Source organism: Heloderma suspectum, chromosome 3 (assembly GCF_057233095.1).
Source record: "Heloderma suspectum isolate Gila_16-S chromosome 3, 16-S_ref, whole genome shotgun sequence".
NCBI classification, from domain to species: Eukaryota; Metazoa; Chordata; class Lepidosauria; order Squamata; family Helodermatidae; genus Heloderma; species Heloderma suspectum.
The window spans coordinates 13,496,579-13,517,063 of record NC_139460.1 but is presented as its reverse complement, the minus strand read 5'-3'; the positions used below and the strand labels follow the sequence as shown (position 1 = coordinate 13,517,063).

Here is a 20,485-nt window from a genome sequence, read left to right as displayed (position 1 = left end):
CTCTTCAACACAGATCCAGATCTCTGTCAATTGTCTCATTCCACACTGTGTCTAGTGCCAATTTCCAAGTCAAAGCACTGAGCATAAACAAGCACAATACATCGGGGTGGGTGGGTGAAATAAGCATGAAATCTTTGGCGTTCAATCCTTATTGCCCATCCTGATCGCGCACCTCTGAGCATTGCTCAAATGTGGCCCTCTTGAGTGGTGCTGCCAAGGAATTGATGAGCCATACATTTTCTACCTTATTCCTGTTGGCCACTGGCAATTAAGAAGGAAGCTTCATTGCCGCAGTTGAGTACTTATAAGTGGGAATAACTTGATGGTTTAAACCATGGAAGAATTCTGAGCATGTTTTGGAATGAGTTGGGTTTGTTTGAGTGCCCTCATAAAGCTAAAAACCTTGGGAGTTTTTCTGGGCAGTTCCGTTTATCAGCATTGATTTTCCTTCTCTTCTCTTATCAGGAGGACAAGAGGACTGCATTCTCTCCTACGAACCCGTAACAAGGCAGGAAAGTAAGCAAGTTCTGATGCTCTGCTAAGTAAGGTTGGGCTAATTGGATGAAATGAGCCTTCCCAACCTGCCACTCTCCAGATGTTTTGGACTTCATCTCCCATCAGCCCCAGTCAGCACACCTAATGGCCAAGAATGATGGGGGTTGTAGTCCAATACAACTGGAAGGCACCAGGTTGGAGAAGGCTAACCTATCCCATTCCTGCAGCAGAATGAGACAGTAAAGTCCCAACCTGGTAGACTGGACTGTACCACATCACAATGTAGGTGGGGGATGCCATTTTTCAATGCTCCCCCATGTTAAAGCTACCTGCCGAGACTCAGAGTAAACTATCATAGCAGGGTAAAAGGTTCTATCCCACCCTCTGTCTGCTGTGTTTGTTTTCTACTTGCAAAGAACCTTTGCTTATGCAGGAACATTCAAAACATGGTGCCCCCAGCTGTAGTCTGAAGTGGTACAGCCCACTCTCCTTCCACTCCAGGATTCTTCCGCCTGATTCTGATGAACATGTAGATCCAGCCTCTGGCTACGTCCATACATGCAGCAGAATGGGGTGGCAGAATCCTGATACAGCAGATTGGAATGGACCACTTCTGACTACAAGTAGGAGATGCAAGTTTTGAATGCCACCACCATCTACAATCTCCCTGTAAGGAGAAAGCTGGCACATTGGAGAGAAAGGTTCTCAACCAGTGCTTTCACAATGGTGCTAGTTTTCTACTTGCAGAAACGTATATCAGGGATCAAAAAATGTGATTCCCCAGCTGCTGTCTGAAGTGCTCCATCTTCCAACACTGGACTCTCTTTTCATCCTGCTGCACGTATAGGCCAGGCCTAAGAGGTTGAATGGATGTGTGGATCCTTAAGTTGAGGTTCCTCAAAATGGATACAGTCCCAATCGAAGAGCATGCAGAGAAGGGGCATTTGGAAGAGAATTTAAGCTGCCCAACACTCCCACACAAGAACTGCCTTGCTGGACCTAGTCCAGCATTCTCTTCCCAATAACAGCCAGCCAGATCATGTCCCTGGAACTCACATGAAGGTGATGGCCACCCCCTGTAACCAGCCACCTGAGCTGGTGGCCATCACATCTTGTGGCCCTATGCCTGGCTGAAATGAATGTGGGAGAGAGGGAGGAGAAGCTCCCAAGGGGCATTCTGAAGAGACATACCGTAGCACAATCCCAGCTGGGCCATACCATGTTAAATTTATGAGGGTGCAGCCTTGGCTCTAACTCCCAAGGATCTGATCCTCATGCTGTCAGCTCCAACTTTGTTTTCAGTTCAGTGGACCAGCTCCGCTCACCAGTGCCAGCTCTACGTTTTTTAGGGCCCCTGGGCAAGATGCCCTCAATGGGTCTGCCTTCTCAATGCCATTGTCACCAGCTCCTTTTGCTCCTCCACCTCTTTGTCATCATGGCCCCCCACTTGCTTGCTTGAAAGGCAGAGAGCCGGGGAGCAAGCAGACCCTCCTTCTCACCACCACCATTGTCTGGGCCAGAGCAAGAAGCAGGTGAACAAGCAGGTTGCAATGGAGAGGAGGGGCAACTCCAGGAGGCTCTTGGCAGTGGGCCCCTGCTGGAGTGGGCCTTTGCCAAGTGCCCAAGCATGCCTACCCTTGACACCAGCCTTGCAGCTAGTCACCAGCATGGAAACCACAACATTAATTTTGCCCTGGAAAATCCCCCTACAGCTCCACAAAGGTATTGAACCCATGCACTTCTGCCAAAAGTAGAATTCTAGGTGTTGACCAGTCATCATGCTTGGCTTAAAAGTTACCCCTTTCTTCATTGTCGTCATCATTTCTTTCGGTGTTTCAGTTAATTACACCCGACCGGTTATCATCCTCGGTCCAATGAAAGATCGGATCAATGATGATTTGATATCTGAATTTCCTGACAAATTTGGCTCCTGTGTACCACGTGAGTATTCTATTTTTGGAGGCATCTTTGCTCAGTCTTCCTCACTTAAATGTTCTGCAGCATGCTTTTTCATCTTGGCTGCTGCATTTACAAAACTAGCATCCTTTTTTAATGCCAATGTATCTCTCAGAAGCCAGGGCTTAGGGGAAGTGGATGTAGCTCAGGAGTGGAGCACATGGCTTGAATGCAAAAGCTCCCGGGTTCAGTCCTCAGCATCTCCAAGAAGGTCCAAAGCCCTGGAGAACAGCTGCCAGTCAGAGTAGACCAGCCTTGCCCAACTTAGTGCCTTCCAGATGTTATGGATTACAACTCCCCTCAGCCGTAGTCAGCATGGCTATCGGTCAGGGGTGATGGAAGTTGCAGTACAAAACATCTCTAGGGCACCAGGTTGGGGAAAGCTCACGTAGACCATACTGGGCTGGATAGAGCAATAGTTTGAGCTGGTATAAGGCTGCTTCCTATGTTCCTATTTCTTCATTCATGCTGGAGCTCAGCTCTGGAGCCTATGTTTCATATCTGAATAGAGACCTGGAGATGTGAACTAAGAATAAGGAACAGACACATGGCTGCCCACTGCTCTCTACTGATTGCCTGTGAAGGCTTCGGACAGGCTGCTCCGGCCACTGCCCAAAGAGTTCCTCAAGGAGGTGGAGGTCCAGGGGAAAGCCATCCTGCCACCATCCAGAAGTTCTGCTACCCATGAGTAGGCTCCACCAGGATGGCCTCCCAGTTGAAGCTGGGCAGCCTGGCAGGGCTCTGACCATTGGCACCTAGTTGGCACCTTGGTGCTCCACCAGGGCTGAAGTCTTGATACTGTTCAGACAGCACCTCTAAACATGTGCTGTGTCAGTTTCCCATGAAACACAGTCACTACTGTCTGTCCAGAAGCAGACCCAAAGGGTGTTGTGTGTCTGGTTTTAAGCTTTCTTGTTTTATATTGTTCTATGCTGCACTTTGTGGTTTTAATTTTTGTGAACTGCCCAGAGAGCTTTGGCTATTGGGTGGTTTAGAAATGAAATGAATGAATAAAATAGGGATGTGCAACTTCAGGCCCAGGGGCCAAATTTGGCCTGCCTGGGGTCCCAATCTAGCCTTCCGGGGTTCCTCAGATGGCCACGCCCCTTCACCTGGACCCACCCCCATTTCCCCGACCACCAGTTTTTTGGTGATTTCCTGGCTTTTGATCAGCTTTTCTCGCACTCTAAAAGGTTGAAATGTCCTTCCTAAAGCTTAGTTATTGCCAGTGAGAGATGTACACTCAAATATGCTGGTATGTTGGCCCTGCCCTTTTGCCTTTGGCTCCACCCACCACTGGAAGGTGGCCCCCAACAGCTTCTCTGAAATGGAAAGAGGTCCACCACCACCCCACCCAAAGTGGTATCACTCTGGCACAATGCTGGAGACTTACTGAGGCCCACTGCATCACAAGCCTCTGGCACATCCCAGATTCCTGTATGCTCCTCAGATTCAGTGGTTTCTGAATGGGGAAATCCATGTCTGCTAGATGTGTTTCTAGGGAAGAATGTGGAAGTTCTGCCCATAGGACAACACCATGATCCAGGCAGAAAGTTGGCTGGGTGGACCGCACTTTTGTGCTTGTCCCAGAAGTCTGGACTACAAAGTGAGAAGTGCTGCAATATTACTTCCAGTCCACCTACTGAGACTTGTAGAAGTGCTCCCATAATTGTGGAGCAACCATGGAGAACAGCTCATCACATTTTTCAGATACCATCATGACTATGTTAGAAGACAGAAATAGTAAGTTGGACTGGCAACAAAATGTTGAACTGTGGAGTGCTTCTGTTCAGGGTCCCAGCCAGCAAGCCAACCACACCCTTTGCCATGGTGCTGTATCCCAGCATTCTGTCACCACTGAGTATGTTCTGAGTATGTTCTTTGGGCTGTTTGGAGGGAGCTTTCCTCTTTAGGGTTTTTTCCTCTAAAGTTTTTGTATTTCTGCAAAGCTTGGGGTTTCCCCAAGCCTATTAATAACTCCTTCTTGTATGTGATCAGTGCCACATTGTTGCAGAACTCAGAGTCAGAGAGACCACGGAGTGAAGGAAAAAGAGTTCTTCTTTATTTAACGCACGGGCTTAAGGCTGGAATCACTTCTAAAGAGCCAAAAGCCCCGATTTACATCAGCACATTGTTTTTATAGATATTGTGACACATAGGAAACGGCTCCTCCTCTCCCTCCTGTGTGGGGTTGCAGTCCTCAACATTTCTTCTCCTAGCACCATTGTTTATAATACAAGAAATGGGTTATAGGGTAGCCATGATAAGCAGAGAACAGCAGAGAACAGCAGAGAACATGATATACATATCACTATGACCTTAGCCTTTGTTGACAAGATAAGAAATTCCTGTGTCTTGTCAGCTTACAAACATATATTTCAGAGAGCAAGAGCTCAGCAAGAACATGAAGCATGAGACTGCATGAGGCTACTTAGTCTGACCCCCGATATGGCTACTACAACGTAAAGATCAGCACTCAGATATGGTGCAGTTCAGGCTGATGTCTCTGATGTCAGTCAGGCAATGAACCCACTCTGGGTTTCAGTCAGAATCAGTCAGAAATTGAAAGGAGCTATCCAAGGTGCTGAGCCTATTTGGGGGTGGGGTTCAGCACCTTGGATAGCTCCTTTGGAGTTCTGGCTGGTTCTGAATGAAACCTGGAGAGGGTTCCCCACCCCACTAACATCGGAACCACCAGCTTCCACTGATATTGTGTTTTTATTAGTACACAGAAAAAGAATAATTAGAATAATAATATAAAGAGGAAAGCCAGGCTGTAGAAGTACATTCGTGTTGGTTGTGGTTTTTGTCCTGGTACGCTTATAGAAACCGATTTTATTTCCTTCCTTTTTTGTTACCCAAAGATACAACTCGGCCAAAGCGTGATTATGAAGTGGATGGGAGAGATTACCATTTTGTCATCTCCAGAGAACAAATGGAAAAGGACATCCAAGAGCACAAATTCATAGAGGCCGGGCAATATAATGATAATCTGTATGGGACTAGCGTGCAATCTGTGAGATTTGTGGCAGAAAGGGTAAGTTAGACAAATGATGTAAACACAGACGTGATAATATTGTGTTGAATCACATTGAATTGCATTTCAAATCCAGGTGATGGGGTTTTTATTATTATTAATGGAAGCCAAGAACCAATTCAGATGTTTAAGAAAAGCACATGATACAGTCCTGCTGGAATGGTTCCATTTTTTTGATGCAAGTAACGGGTTGTATGCTTGAAAGCTAGCATGTCATGTGGGGTGGGGTGTGTGTGGATTTTTAGCCAAAAACGTTCTTCTTGAAGTACTAGCATTCCATGTGCAGGGAGTTTTTGACAGGGGAATGCATTCAAAAATATGATTCTTCTTTATATACCCAGTTGATCTCTGAGAGCTTCTAAGGAGGCCTTATTGGTGGTTCTGCAGCCAATGGAATGTTGCCAGGGACTGGCATGTAAGCAAGTTCGTGGGCACCCACTCTTCAGAATACTCTCCCACATGTAGTTCGAGAGGCAGAAAATCCTCTTGAAAACACTTCTTCACGCAGGCTTTCCCTGAACTATGAGCTACTCTGCTATTACCCTGTTTTATTGTTTACTGTGCTGTAATGTTTTAATGTTTTTCATGATGTATTGATATCTTGTTTTTATATTGTCATATTGTATTTTACTGTGATCTGCTTAGTGATTTAATATATTAAATGTATTTTAATAAATAAATTTAAAAAATCCCCCCATATCCCTCTCTCTCTCTCTCTCTCTCTCTCTCTCTCACACACACACACACACACACACATCCCTGCAATCTGAAGTGGTACACTCCCAGGAAGACTGTGTCATGTGCTTTTCTAAATGTGCTGGGTACTAAATTGGGCAGGGAGTCTACATACATAGAGCAGACTCTGATCTTCCACCTCCAATGCATGGAAGGTAGTGGATGAGGCTGTCTAGGAACTAGCAGAGGGTTGGGGTTAGCCAGCAAGGTAATAGCGTGAGGTTCAGATGCCCATGCTATGAGAGGAGTAATCCTAGTTGCCAGACATGTTCCAGTCTTGTCAGCTTCCTCAGTAACATATAGATAATGATGAGTGGATTAGCTGCTATTGAAATCCCTATTCACCATGTATATTGGCAATTAGATTTTATTATTCACTGTGTCAGGGATGAGTCTAAGGGCCTTCAGATGTCTGACAGCTCCGATTCTGAATCAAAGTTGGAGCAGCAGTTAGATCAGAGGCCAGGGGAGGGACCCTTCCTAGTGAGCCAAAATGCTGGAAGAGAGTACTCCCAAGATCTCTACCAACAGGTGGCCCAGACTGAGTCCCTGCCCCCTCCCTCCACCGTGAGAATGCAAGTTTCGGAGGAGGAGGAGGAGGAGGAAGAGGAGGAGGAGGAAGAGGGGCACAACTAAAGAGACGCTAGGGCACGACGCAAAGCAAAGTGGGAAAAGTTAGGGGCAGGGTTCAGACACTCTGCCCGGATAGCCACTCTTGTAAGCCAATGTAGGAGGGAGCCACCCTAAGGGAGGGGCTTCACTGCGAAGCTAGCTTGGCCAGGAGGTTCATACCCCAAATGGCCAGCAACTTTCTCTACCCTCTGGTTTATCTCCTCTGCTTAGAGATTGTTGATTAGTTGTTTAGAGCCTGGGGGCAGCCTGAGAGTTGTCTTTGAATCTGCATCTGTAGAGAGACTAGGCTCCAGCAAAATAAAGTCATATCAGCCTGAAGCTTTGTCTATTGTGGTGTTGATTGCGAAGGGAAAGGACAGCCCATTTCTGACACGCTGGCTCACAATAAGGCTATCACTTTATAAATAATGTGTTAAAATGTATTTTGAACATTTGTTTTAGTTCGGCTTTTAAATGTTTGTGTATAAGGGATAATAATCTGTGTACAAATCTGTTGTATTTTCAGGGGCGTTGACCCTCTTTCACCCTGAGGGCTGGGTTCCATTTGGGAGAAGTTTTCAGGGACCACATGATTCCAGTGGTGGGTGGGGCTGGAGGCAAAAGGGGGGGCAAGGCAAAAGGAGCAGGACCAAAAATACCATTATATTTTAGCTTAAAGCTTTTACTGCTTGTAACCAAGACTTAGGAGAGGCATTTCTCTTCCGAAGGGAAAACAAGCTGCACTGGTGGGGACCAAAAAAAAAAAGTGCCAATTTTTCTTGAAAACACATTTGGAAGCAATGTTGTGCCCCTGGGTAAGGATGGCATGGGTGCCCGATTCTGTCCGGGAATCCGGCAGAACACACACACCCCACCCACCCACACCCCAGAGCTCCGCTTGCCAATTCCCTGCCCCTGCTCACCCCCTGCCTGCATTCAGCGAGTGGCCCATGTTCACCCAGGGGAGTGGGTGAGCATGGGCGAGTGACCCATGCTCACATCAGGCTCCGTGGTCACCATTTTAAAAAAAAATAAAATGGCAATCGCAAAAAAAAATTTTGTGAATGCACATATTTGTGTATGCACAAAAATGCGCACTTTCACAAATGCGCATATTCACACATATGGAAACCTCTTATAATAACCTCTTATAATCTCTTGTTATAACCTCTTATAACTCTCATATGGCAGTAGGGGCCATGTGCATGCGCACTGAGAACCAGCGGTGCTGGCTGACATGGTTGGATCCTACCCAATCTCTGGAATTAGGAGTGAGCAGTGAAGTGGCATGTTTGCGAATGGCACCAAATTATTTAGGGTGGTTAATACAAAGAGGGATTGTGAAGAGCTCCAAAAGGATCTCTCCAAACTGGGAGAATGGGCATCTAAATGGTAAATGCGGTTCAACGTAAGCAAGTGTAAAGTGACGCATGTTGGGGCAAAAAATCCCAGCTTCAAGTATAGGCTGATGGGATCTGAGCTAGCCGTGACTGACCAGGAAAGAGAACTTGGGGTTGTGGTGGACAGCTCAATGAAGATGTCAACCCAGTGTGCGGCTGCTGTAAAAAAAAAAAGGCAAACTCCATGTTAGGCATAATTAGAAAAGGAATTGAGAATAAAAGTGCTAAGTTCATATTGCCCCTATACAAATCTATGGTGTGACCACACTTGGAATACTGTGTACAGTTCTGGTCACCACACCTAAATGAAGATATTGTAGAGCTGGAAAAAGTGCAGAAAAGGGCAACTAAAATGATCCAGGGGCTGGAGCATCTCCCCTATGAGAGAAGGTTACAACCTCTGGGATTGTTTAGCCTGGAGGAAAGGAGGGTAAGGGGAGGCATGATAGAAGTCTACATTATGCATGGTGTGGAGAATGTGGATAGAGAGACATTTTTCTCCCTCTCTCAAAATAGTAGAACCCATGGGGCCATCCTATGAAGCTGAGTGGTGGGAGATTCAGGACAAATAAAAGGAAAGGCTTCTTCACACAGTGCAGAGTTAAACTATGGAATTCGCTACCATAGGATGTCATGATGGCCACCAGTTTGGATGGCTTTAAAAGGGTGTTGGACAAATTCCTGGTGGAAAAGGCTATCAGTGGCTTCTAGTCTTGATGGCCATGTGCTACCTCCAGTACCAGAGGCAGTGAGCGAGCCTATGTACACCAGTTGCTGGGGAACATGGGGGGGGGGGTGCTGTTGTATTTGTGTCCTGCTTGTGGCTTTCCTGTGGGCAGCTGGTTGGCCACTGTGTGAACAGAATGCTGGACTAGATGGACCCTTGGTCTAATCCAGCATGGCTCTTCTTATGTTCTTATGTTCTCTCTATACAGACATATGGCCCCTAAAATGAATCTGTCTGAAACCCTGATGAGATACTGCCAATTAGTGGAAACCGGGGGGTGGGAGGCTCTTCAAGCCTGAGAGCCAAATTAAATTTTGGAGGATCTCTCAGGGGGCTGCATTCCAGTGGTCAGCAGGGCTGAACGCAAAAGGGGGCAGGGCCCAAAATACAAAAAACAAACAAAACAAAAACAGTGTATTTCAGCTTATTACCAGTAGCTAAGCCTTAGGAGAGATGTTTCAACCCTTTAGAATGTGCAAATGCTGGGAAACCACCAAATGATTGGAGGTTGGCGGAAAGGGCAAAGGGAAAGGGGTGAGGTCATGGAAAATCTCAGAGGGATGGTTTGGGATCCCAGGTGAGCCAGAGGTTCAACAGTGCTGGTGTAGACAATACTGAGCTGAATGGGCCAGTGCTGGTCTCACTTGGTAGAAAACAGCTTCCTCTGTGCCTGATCTCCGCTGTTCCTTCTTGCCCATGTTCAATTTCTTCCTCTTATACTAATACTTATACTTATACTAGCACACTTACAGCAAGAGGTTGTGAGAGGTATTGTGAAAGTAGAGCTGAGCAAACTCTCCGAAGACTACTAGATTAGACTCGATCTGGGCATTTTCCCCAAACCAAGTGCAGGAAGTTCTCCTGGAGAAGCCCGAGTGAAATTAATGTGATCTGTGCAATAGGAGCATGGTAATGTAGCACCAGTTCAGTGGCACACGTAGAGAAGAACTTCCAGGAAGATTGTGCCTCCCTTGATCTGTTGGCAGGGATTATTGTTTTCTAGGCCGCCACATCTCAGAAGTCTTGGCTCTGTCTTTCTTGTGCAATGCACACCACAGGAATCAACCCCTTTTCATCTGCTTCCAACAGGGCAAGCACTGTATACTCGACGTATCAGGAAATGCCATTAAGAGACTACAAGCTGCCCAGCTCTACCCCATTGCTATCTTCATTAAGCCTAAATCGTGGGAGCCACTGATGTGAGTACCGTCTCCTTGAACCGACTTCTAAGCCATTAGGGGAAAGTAGTCTGCGCCTCCTGGAATTCAGGTCTCCTGATTCCAGGATGCTGGTATTTTCATAATGTCAGGTTCACACTTCCTTGTCTGCAGCTGCCATTGGACATCCGCGACTATGTGCAACTACAGGAGGATGGATTATGCTTCTCTGCCGGCACATGTCATTCATGTCTGAAGCGAGGACGTGAGCATCTCCCTTGTCAGGCAAAGTGTGCTCCTTCCCCATATTAGCAGCACATGCTTCTCCCAGCAGGAGACATACACGAGTCCCTGTCTTGCCTGAGTGTCAAATTAAGTGATACGTTACATGCATCTATGCATTTAATGCACGGGTTCCCAGCCTTTGGGGGCCGATGGGCGCCTTTGGAATTTTGAGATCATGTTGTGGGCACTGCCAACATGGCTGCCAACAGGGGCTTCCCATTCGCAAAACGGTTGCCTTCGTGGGCGTGACCAGTCAAAAAATATCCTCAGAAGTGTCCTCAAAAGCTTATGCCAGAATGAGTTTGTTAGTCGTTAAGATGCCACAAGACTCTTACTCATTTTTGCTGCAACAGACCAACATAACGACCTCTCTGTAAATTATGCATTTAATGTGTCTTTTGTTTGTCAAATAGCAATGGGGGGTGGGGGGATCAGGATCAGGACTGTGGCACACAGGGAAAATTGGGGCCCCAGTTGTGCCCCCCATATGTGCTGCTTTCCCCAAGAGAGAAGATGCCATTGGTGCCGATAGAAGCCCCCCTCCCAGGGTGAATAGCAGCTTTGGGAGGGGGAGACTTTCACTGGGACTCTGGCATGGGGGAAAGGGATTAAACCCTCTTCTCCCTACAGCATGAAGCCCGTTCTAATCAGGCTTTCCCCAACTGCTGTTTGAAAAACTAAAGACAAATGAGTTCAGTGCATGCAAGCATTTATCGCATTGTCGCTTTCTACCTCCATATGCATAAGTACAGGAAGTGAGGTACACTGCATTCGTGCACATGGTTAATATCCAAAGCTAATCTGCAGCAAACTTTGTGAATATGGCTCAGGAAAGGGCTTCATTCATTGATTGGGGGCAACACCTCTGAGGCTGTGTTTCTGCCTCATGTCGCAAAAGGAGCACAGAATCCCGCAGTGGGAAACAGTGGCCAGTCTGCAGCACAGAGACTTCCTTTCTGTTAGTATGTTGGGGCCATGGATCAAAAGGTTATAGGAGGAGGGTCAGCATTCCAAGATGGGTTGCCGTGTGTAGGGCCACACAGTGCAATTCCTCCAGATGACAATCTTGGGGAATTGAGCAATGGGATTGCACCCACCGGCCCATGCCATGCATTCCTCTGCTCTGCCTTGCAGATCTTTCCTAACATGCACACGGGCTCCACGCACAAGGCCAAACCTGCGTACAGCACTGGCCATGCATACGTTCAGTTTAGTGCTGTGCCGGAAATTTTGACTCTTGCATTTTCAGCATTTTGTGGGAGGGTGGGGGCAAAATGAAAACTCTGACGGAAGAGGCTGGGAGAGGTGAGAATATCGGAGAATTCTCTCCTTGGGATGGGGGACAGGCTTTCGACATACCTTTTTAAGTGTAGGCAATTATTGAGGGGTCTTCTTTCTATTTCTTAATTTTTGTTAAAGCACCCCCTGCAGTTGCAGGAGCCCAGGACTCTTCTCTAGCGCAGCGGTTTTTTCTGAACTCCCAGGAGACCATGTGACCTCTGCCATCTCCAGGCATTCAGGAAGAACTCCCAGCTGGATTAGAGTCCTGGGCTCCTGCAAGTGCAGGGGGTGTTTTAAAAAAATTAAAAATGGAAAGAAGGCTTCTCAAGAATCACCTGCACTTAAAAACGGGTATGTGGAAACCCTGTCCCCCTCCCCAAGGAGAAAATTCTCTGAAATTCTCCCCCTCCCTGCGAAAGAGGCAGAAAAAGCAATGCCTCTTCCGCAGGGAGAGAGAAAGTTCCCAAAAATAGGCAGGATTCGGCACAGCACTAGTTCAGCTTCTTACCCAAACAGGGCTCATGATTAGCAATACCGTTAGAGCAATACAACAATGAAACCAATTACCTAAGGTGGTAGAGGGCTCTCCCACACTGGAGGCCTTCAAGACGAGGCTGGACAGCCATCTGTCAGGGATGCTCTGACTTGGATTCCTGCATTGAGCAGGGGGTTGGACTTGATGGCCTTGTAGGCCCCTTCCAACCCGGCTATTCTATGATTCTATGATCATGGAGTAAATGCATGCGAGGCCAAGTTGGCCACACACAATAACCACACACATAAGTGTTCTTGGATGGTGCAATCTGAGCACTGTGCTTCCTACACAAACAGTAAAACCATACACTGCATCCTGAACTGGATAGTACCACTTCTTACTGTACGTGCGTGCAGGGATTCCGTGCTTGAATGTCCGCCCGTGTTAAAGAAAGACCAGCAAAGATCTCCTGGGTGTAGAAATCTGGCATGTCAGGGGATGTCTAGGCGAGCATGTCTAGCCTAGCCTTGTCCTTGTCATGCTAGTTCTCTACATGCAGGGTGTTTTTCACATCAGCTTTCAGACACTCAGTCCCCCATTGGCCCCTATCACCTGAGGCAGTACAGCCAAGCAAAGGCTGCACCTCATAATTCTCCTGGTTGTGGTATAGCTTGGTTGTCTCTATGATCTCTCTTGTGTCCAGAGTTTTGTAGAGAAACTCCATAGAACCCCTGGAGTAATGTTCGGGTTTGTTGCTGAAACAGGAGCACAGCACATACAGTACCCTTTTCTCTCCCCCCCCCCGCCCCAGCTTTCTCCTTCCATAGTATATAAACACATTCCATACACATACAATTCAGTCAGCAGGAGGATCCTTCTTTCTTAGAGCTAGGTCAGCCGTAGCAAATGTGCGTTGTCATGTACTTCTTAGCAAATTCTTTATGCATCATCATGCACATAATTTTCTCCATGCATCACATGTGGCTTACACTGTATAGTCCATTTCTGCATGCTTCTATGATTTAATCCAGAGCTTTAGATGAGGGTGTAGTATGTCTGCCTCAGTTGCCTATATTCCATGGCTGATTTTCTAAAATTAACCAATGCCTGGAAAGGAAGCCCCATCTTCTGTAGGGAGGGACAGACCTGTCTATTTTGGTTTCACTGTTTCTCATTTTTCCAACCTTAAGTTCATTTCATCCCGTTTCTTCATCACTTCCTTTTTTCTTTTTTTAAAATCTGCACACATTTTTATGTACATTTTCCCAATATGTGCATTTTTGTATATAGTTTTTCCTAGTATGCTCATTTTTTGCAAGCAGCTTCCCCTCATAGGATGCACCTTTCTGTATTATTTTCATGCATATATGCATCTTTGGGCACACTTTTCCCTAATATGTGCATTTTTGTATGCATTAATTATTTCATTGGAGAACTGCATTGCCAAATTCAGAGAAGTGTGAATATCGAAATATAACTGCATTTCAGTTCACATACTCATTCAGGAAACCAGTCAAAGAGGCTGGCTTCCGACAGGGCCGTAGCAGAAGATGCACATGCCAGAGACATCTGGGGAGGGATACCATGTATAGGTGTTTCTATGCTAAAGCTAGAAGCCTCCAAGCCAAAATGGGAGAGTCGGGGTGCCTGGCTTTCAAGAGGAACTTAAATATAGCAGGCGTAATGGAAACCTGGTGGAATGGAGAGAACCAGTGGGATATGGTCATCTCTGGATATAAACTCTATAGGAAGGGGAAAAGTGTGCCCAAAGAAGGGGAAAAGAGACCTATCCTTGTGTTGTATCATGAAGGGGTTTTAATTTGTATATATATTTTAGTGCTCATTCAGAACTAAACCTATGTTTTATAGGAGAGTTCCACACAGCATGTGCAGAGTGATTTTCTGTTGCCACTAACCACAACTCCTCCCTTTCTTTCTTACTTACAAGGCCTCTATCATTGTGGCCACAATAACCGTTGTGGCCATTGTGACCCAGTAATTCCTGTATGAAGGTGCTGTTTCCTGAATAAACCAGGACACTTAAAAAAAAAAAAAAAGCCAACCTTTTGGGCATGATTTTTGCTTCAGCAAAGTCCTAATGAAATGCTGATTGATGTTTTGTTCTTACTTGTGTTTTCAAACTGTGTTTCTAGGGAAATGAATAAACGCTTCACAGAGGAGCAAGCCAAAAAAACCTACGATCGAGCAATGAAGTTAGAACAAGAATTTGGAGAATATTTTACAGGTACGCAGCGCCTGGGGAAGGTTTTCTCTGTCTTCATGAAGCGTGGTGGAAAGGATAATCTATTTTACAGTGGACTTCTGGGGGAATGAACACGATCATACCCCCACCAGAAAGTGAAGATGAGAGCAGGGCCATGGCTCAGTGGTAGCGCACCTGCTTTGCATGCAAGGTCCCAGGTTCAATCCCCGGCATCTCCAGACCTGGCTAGGAAAAACTCCTGCCTGAAACTCTGAAGAGCTGCTGCCAGTCAGTGCTGACAGTACTGGGCTAGATGGATTAAGGGTGTGATTCAGGATACGGCAGCTTCCTAGATTAACAACAATAGCATAGGGACAAAGGAACCTCCCTGATACTAGGTCGGGCTGTTTGTCCCAGTACTCAGTATGGTCTATTCTGACTGGCAGTGGCTCTCCAGGGCCTCAGACACAGGTCATCCACATCACCCATGACCTGGTCCTGTTAAGTGAAATGCCAAGGATTGCACATGCGACCTTCTGTGTGCAGATCAGGTGCTCTATCACTGAGCAATAGTCTCCATCCATAGCAGAGCAGAGGATCAAACTGGAGAGGGTTCAGAGGAGGGCAACGAAGATGATGGAGGGGATTGGAAACAAAGCCCTGTGAGGAGAGACTGAAAGAACTGGGCATGTTTAGCCTTGAGAAGAGAAGACTGAGGGGAGATAGGATAGGGCTGTTAAGTACTTGAAAGGTTGTCACAGAGAGGAAGGCCCGGATCTCTTCTTGATCATCCCAGAGTGCAGGACACGGAATAATGGCCTCAAGTTACAGGAAGCCAGATTCTGGCTGAACATCAGGAAAAACGTCCTGACTGTTAGAGCAATATGAAAATGGAGCCAATTCCCTAGGGAGGTGGTGGGCTCTCCCACACTGGGGGCATTGAAGAGGAAGCTGGACAGTCATCTGTCAGGGATGTTTTGACTTAGATTCCTGCACTGAGCAGGGGGTTGGACTCGATGGTCTTATAGGCCTCTTCCAACCCTACTCTTCTATGATTCTATGATTCTATGATCAGGCACAGGACCTGACCTTTAAGCACTCAGGTTTCAGGTCAGCGGAAGTCCTGGTTTTTAGTTGGAAGGACCAGGTGTTAGTGGCACAGTCTAGGACGGGGATGGGCAGAAGGTCAGTCAGCATCCACTGGTACGTCTTTGGTTGATTTCCAGTAGATCTCCCAAGTGCTTCTGACTCCCAACAATTTCACAACAGCAAGTAAAATTCAAAGTAAAAAAAAGTTCCCAGATCCATATTAGTGTTATACATTTATTAGGCCAATTCAAAGGTAAAACCAAAATGTGTAAGCTTTCAAGATCTCCAGATCTCTTCACCAGGCAAGACAGTATTGGCTCCTGGTTTTTGAGGGCACTTCAGTAAGACACCCTCAGTGACCCCTCTCCCTCACTGAGTTTACATTCTCACTGTCATTGTCACCAGCTGCTCTTGCTCATCCTCCTCGTCCTCATCATTGCTGCCACTTGTTTGCTCAACAGCCGCCATCAACTGGGCCAGAGTGAGATGCAGGTGAACGAGCAGGTTGCCATGGTGAAGAGGAGGAACAACTCCTGGGGGGTTTGCTCAGTAGGCCCCTGCTGGGGTGTGGGCCTTCACGTCTACCATTTATGCCTGCCCCGAGGAAAGTTGTTACAAAACGGTTGGCAGGGGGCACGGAGAAAAAAAGTCTGACTTGATGTTGAAGTTAAGATGTCTGCAGAGTCAGAGCGTTAAGATGATATGGAGGAGGAGGCTCCACAGACTTTCAAATATGGCTGTGCCAAGCGATGGGATGGTTTCAGGTTTCAGTTTCCCTAGGTCCGCAGGTGATACAAAAGTAGCAGACAATTGTTGATCTTCCATTTTGTAAAATATAAAATCCAGCTGTTAACTCAAAACTGTTTCCACCCTGGGTGAACCAAACACATTCCTGGGTCAGCGGAAAACAGAATTTCTCTGCCACAGCTGGCCTTGTGCTAATCGCCAGGATAAAATGGAGAGGAGGAGGATAATGTAACCCATCTTGGGTTCCTTGCAAGAGGAAAAAGGGTGGGATAGAAATGCAGTAAATAAATAAATATTAAGAAGGTTTGGAAAAGAAAAAAAGATCACATCTATTTCTTTCCTACAGCTATTGTCCAAGGAGAAACCTTAGAAGATATATATAACCAATGCAAGCTTGTAATTGAAGAACAATCTGGGCCTTTCATCTGGATTCCTTCCAAGGAAAAGCTATAAATTAGCCAATTCACCTCCAATCATGGCAGAAAAGTATTTAGAAGAAAACGTAATCCTATCTTATTTGGACGCTTTTGGGGAGGGGGTGATTTGGGGGGAGGGAGGGGGAGTTACTTTTACGTTTCTTGCAGTCAATGTGAATTTTTCTGAATGTACAACACAAAAGTGTTTGAAGCCGTGATGGACATTGGTTTGGTCATGAAGGGTAGAGAAAAAGAAAAGCCTAAAAAAAAAAAAATAGACTTTTGCCATATAAACAAAACAAAACAAAAACTGGTACCGTGTGCTCACCGCACCACTTTGTAGGGACAGACATTCAACGCAGAGGCCCACTGTCCAAGAGAGCTGGCCAGCATCTCTGCCTACGTCCCAAATCCGTATTCTTGGCTCAGCTCAATGTGTTTATTGATTGCTTTAAAGAAGAAGTCCCTGGCCCTCTTGATCCTGCAAGGAGCATCACTCTGGCTCCAATCAGTAAGACGGAGTTTGAAGCAGAGATGGAGGAAACTTGTCCTTAACTGGTTCTCTGGATGAGAAGCAGAGTGCCCCGCACCTTGCAGGATAGTATCCTACAGAACCTAATCTCCATGAACTCCATGGAGACCTTGAATGCTTTTTTCTGGATGTTGGGTCAGGGGCTGGTTTTGATCATAGCACATTTGTATTTGCTACACCTTAACTTTCGTATAACTATGCACATCTCTCTCTCTCTCTCTCTCTCTCTCTCTCTCTTTTTTTTTTTCTTCCTGAAACCAACCTGGAGCATTATTTCCTCCTACCACTTCAGACCCACCATTTCATCTGGTTCTTTATGACAATGTGGGTTCATTCAATGGGATTTGGTGGGAAGAGAAGCATTCCATGTCAAAACACACTCACATCAAAGTGCGGGAGTTCAGGGTACTTAAACTTAACCAAGAGAGGTACAATTGGGAAAAAGCTTTACATTTTATTTTAATTGTCTATATTATCATTTATATAAAGATAGAAAGGCACTTAAAGATGGAATAATTTATTAAAGAATCTATATTGATGTATAGGCGCTAATTTCTATAGGTGACAAAATATTTTGTGAGATATTTTGTAAAGATTAAGTAATTGAAAGGTGAACTATTTTTCACCCTTGGCTGGCTGTAAAATGCAAAGTGGGGGTTTCAAGTTGCACTATCCCATTATTTTCCCCAGGAGACTTCCTGATAATATTGTTCCTTTAAGTTCTAGATGTTCTTTTTCATTTCCCTGACTTAGGTTTCATGCTTTCCTTCTTGTTTATTTTAGTCAATAAATTCCTATGTGAAGCACTCTTAAAATACACTTCAAACAGAAGAAATGAATCTCTTAATTAAAATGGACTTCCCCACCCCCAGCCTAAGAAATAAAATATCAGTGGCTTGAATGCAATTTGGGGGGGAGGGTTATAACTAATTAAGAAAGCTGCCATTGTAAACTCTCTTTCAAGCTTTTCCCAAATTTATGATAGAGAAATTTGCAAAAGCAACAGTGCAGTTGTACTGGCAAGCCACTGATAAAAAGTGGATCCACAATTACCCCGGATCCACTGTGCTGATGGAAGTGGACTTCCCCACCCCCTCCTTCCCATGGCAGCCCCTCCAGCCCCCTGAAAATGCTACAGAGAGAATCAGGAGACCCTGCTGGATGGGGTGAGCTGTGGTGTGGGAGGAAGGGTAACCCCCCAAAGTTTGGTGGAAGGACCTTCCATGAGTGGAGCCGTTCCTCTCACAGAAGCTCACTTCCTCTCATGCAAGAGATATCCTGATCTAACCCAAAATGTTCGTTTCACAGCCCCAGTAGTTGGTAACTGCAAGTGGCACCTTGTCTGAGAGTGGATTTCGGGGTCAATCAGTGGAAGTTCATCTGGGGCTACACTGAAGGACAGTTCTTGGTTGATTTTTATTTCTTTTTTATGTCAGCTGTCATGACTGTGTAGAAACCACCTAGAAGCTCTCTTGTCTCATCACAGAAGAATAAAAGCCAGCTTTAAGCTGCTATACCCACTTACCCGGTAGTAAGCCCCATTGCATTCCATGGACTTACTTCTGAGAAGACATGTATAGGATTGCATTGTTACTGCCTCAGTGAGATGGGGAGCGCACTCTATACATAGATAGAGACACTGACAGTGCAAATGCTATACATGTCTACTCAGAAGTAAGCCCCACTGAGTTCAATGGAGCTTACACCCAGATAAGTGAGTACAGGATTGCAGCCTGAATCTTCCATGGTGTCATGGTGCTTTGACTCTAGCAAGCACCTATTCAAATAATTAAGAATATGACATTCACATTTTCTTTGCCACTTAACCTTTCAAGGCCAGATGATTTATAACCTTGCCTTCATTGCTAGATTATTTTTTAGGGGTGAAAAAAAATTATCCCCTGCATATCAGTGTTCAGGAGTCCATCTCCTTACATCTTTTCTTTGGCAACATCAACAAAAAAAATGGCTTCAGCTTGTAAGTATATTTTAAGAAATTCTCTGTCACCCCACCCCAAATGTTGATAAAATCTCCTACTTCTTTTTTTTTTTTTTTGTAAAAAAAAAATGTTTCAGGCTTCTCTTCTAATGATATAATCCAGAGGAAAGTCAAAATTTCTGAGTCACGGGGACAGAAATGACTTACCATGCAATACCTAATTTCTTCTGGATTGAAACGTAAGCTCCTGAACAGATCTTGATGGCTTCCCCATTTACTTCAATGGATGGGCAGTCCTGAGGAAGCCCTTGTGGGTAGTGGAGTTCCATATGTGTGCACTGGAACACCTATAGCTGCACAGAACTGCAAGATCAGAGACTTAAGATGAAATCCTATGCATGTTTAGACAGAAAAAAGGCCTAGAACTCCCAACATGGCTCAGCCATGTAGTAGGCCTTTTTTCTGTCTAAACAGGATTGTGCCTTAAATCTCTTGCCTGGACAGATAGAATTGGCTTGGAATAACTAATAACTATGCTTTTGGACATGAAAGGGTGGAACAGTGCTGGGAATTTCATAGGTCTAGGTTGTTAATCCTTTATGTAGCAGTTCTCAAGATGCAAGGTACTATTTATAGCCTCGGACTTACTTGTCCTTACAACATTGTCATGAGGTGGGTCCTTTGTTTATCCCCGTTTTATATATCCGGGGTAGGAGGGGAGAAGGACACTGAGTACAAGAGCCTTTAGAGTTGCCCGAGACCACGTGATGAGGAACGTGAATTCTCATTGCCTTTGTTGTTTGACTCGCTGGTCCCTGGACCACACTGGATAAAAGGGTTAGACTTTCCCTAACAACCCATTTGAGACAAGCATGGGGAAGGCATTCTTAATACTGTTTTGCTTCATTCGGGCCAGCTAGCTGTAGACATGCAAAAAGAAAAAAAATCTGGTTTGACACATCCAAATATTTTTCCAAATCAAAAGGGCTAGAAACCTGTGGGTTTTTTTCTTTAAAAAATAAATAAATAAATCAGTATAGGAAAAGTGATATTTGGGGAACACTCTTCAGAAACCCACAGGAAAACCCAAAAGGAGTGATTGTTCATGTTTATGTCAGTAAAACGTTGTTGTCTCGAGACTGGGGCCTAGGACACCTCTCCAAGAGCCTGAAGCAAAATCTGTCTTATATTCAGCTCTGTTTTTCAGCATTCACATCAGCTTTTCTGTTTGTTATGTTTTGTTTTGTTTCTCAGTTAAGCATGCAACCTTTTAAGAGAACTATCCTACTGGTAAATGTTCTGTTCAATCGTGTGCTGTGCTTTCCAGTTTGGCAGTACCACTGTGGCTGAGTACAATCAATTTTTCCATCAGTCCTTGGTTACTGTAGTAACTTTTTTT

The 20,485-nt window shown here is 45.4% G+C and overlaps 1 protein-coding gene across 1 annotated transcript in view; it reads left to right on the top strand.

Moving 5' to 3' along the window:
- DLG2 (discs large MAGUK scaffold protein 2) overlaps nt 1-17,958 on the top strand; it is a 1,591,953-nt gene extending 1,573,995 nt beyond the window's left edge. Inside the window, exons 23-28 of the mRNA XM_084842537.1 lie at nt 466-516; nt 2,335-2,436; nt 5,316-5,488; nt 10,052-10,161; nt 14,314-14,405; nt 16,546-17,958. Of these exons, the coding sequence (XP_084698663.1) occupies nt 466-516; nt 2,335-2,436; nt 5,316-5,488; nt 10,052-10,161; nt 14,314-14,405; nt 16,546-16,652 (635 nt within the window). The 3' untranslated portion in view covers nt 16,653-17,958. The remainder of the gene's footprint in view (nt 1-465; nt 517-2,334; nt 2,437-5,315; nt 5,489-10,051; nt 10,162-14,313; nt 14,406-16,545) is intronic.
- Nucleotides 17,959-20,485: the final 2,527 nt, after the last annotated feature.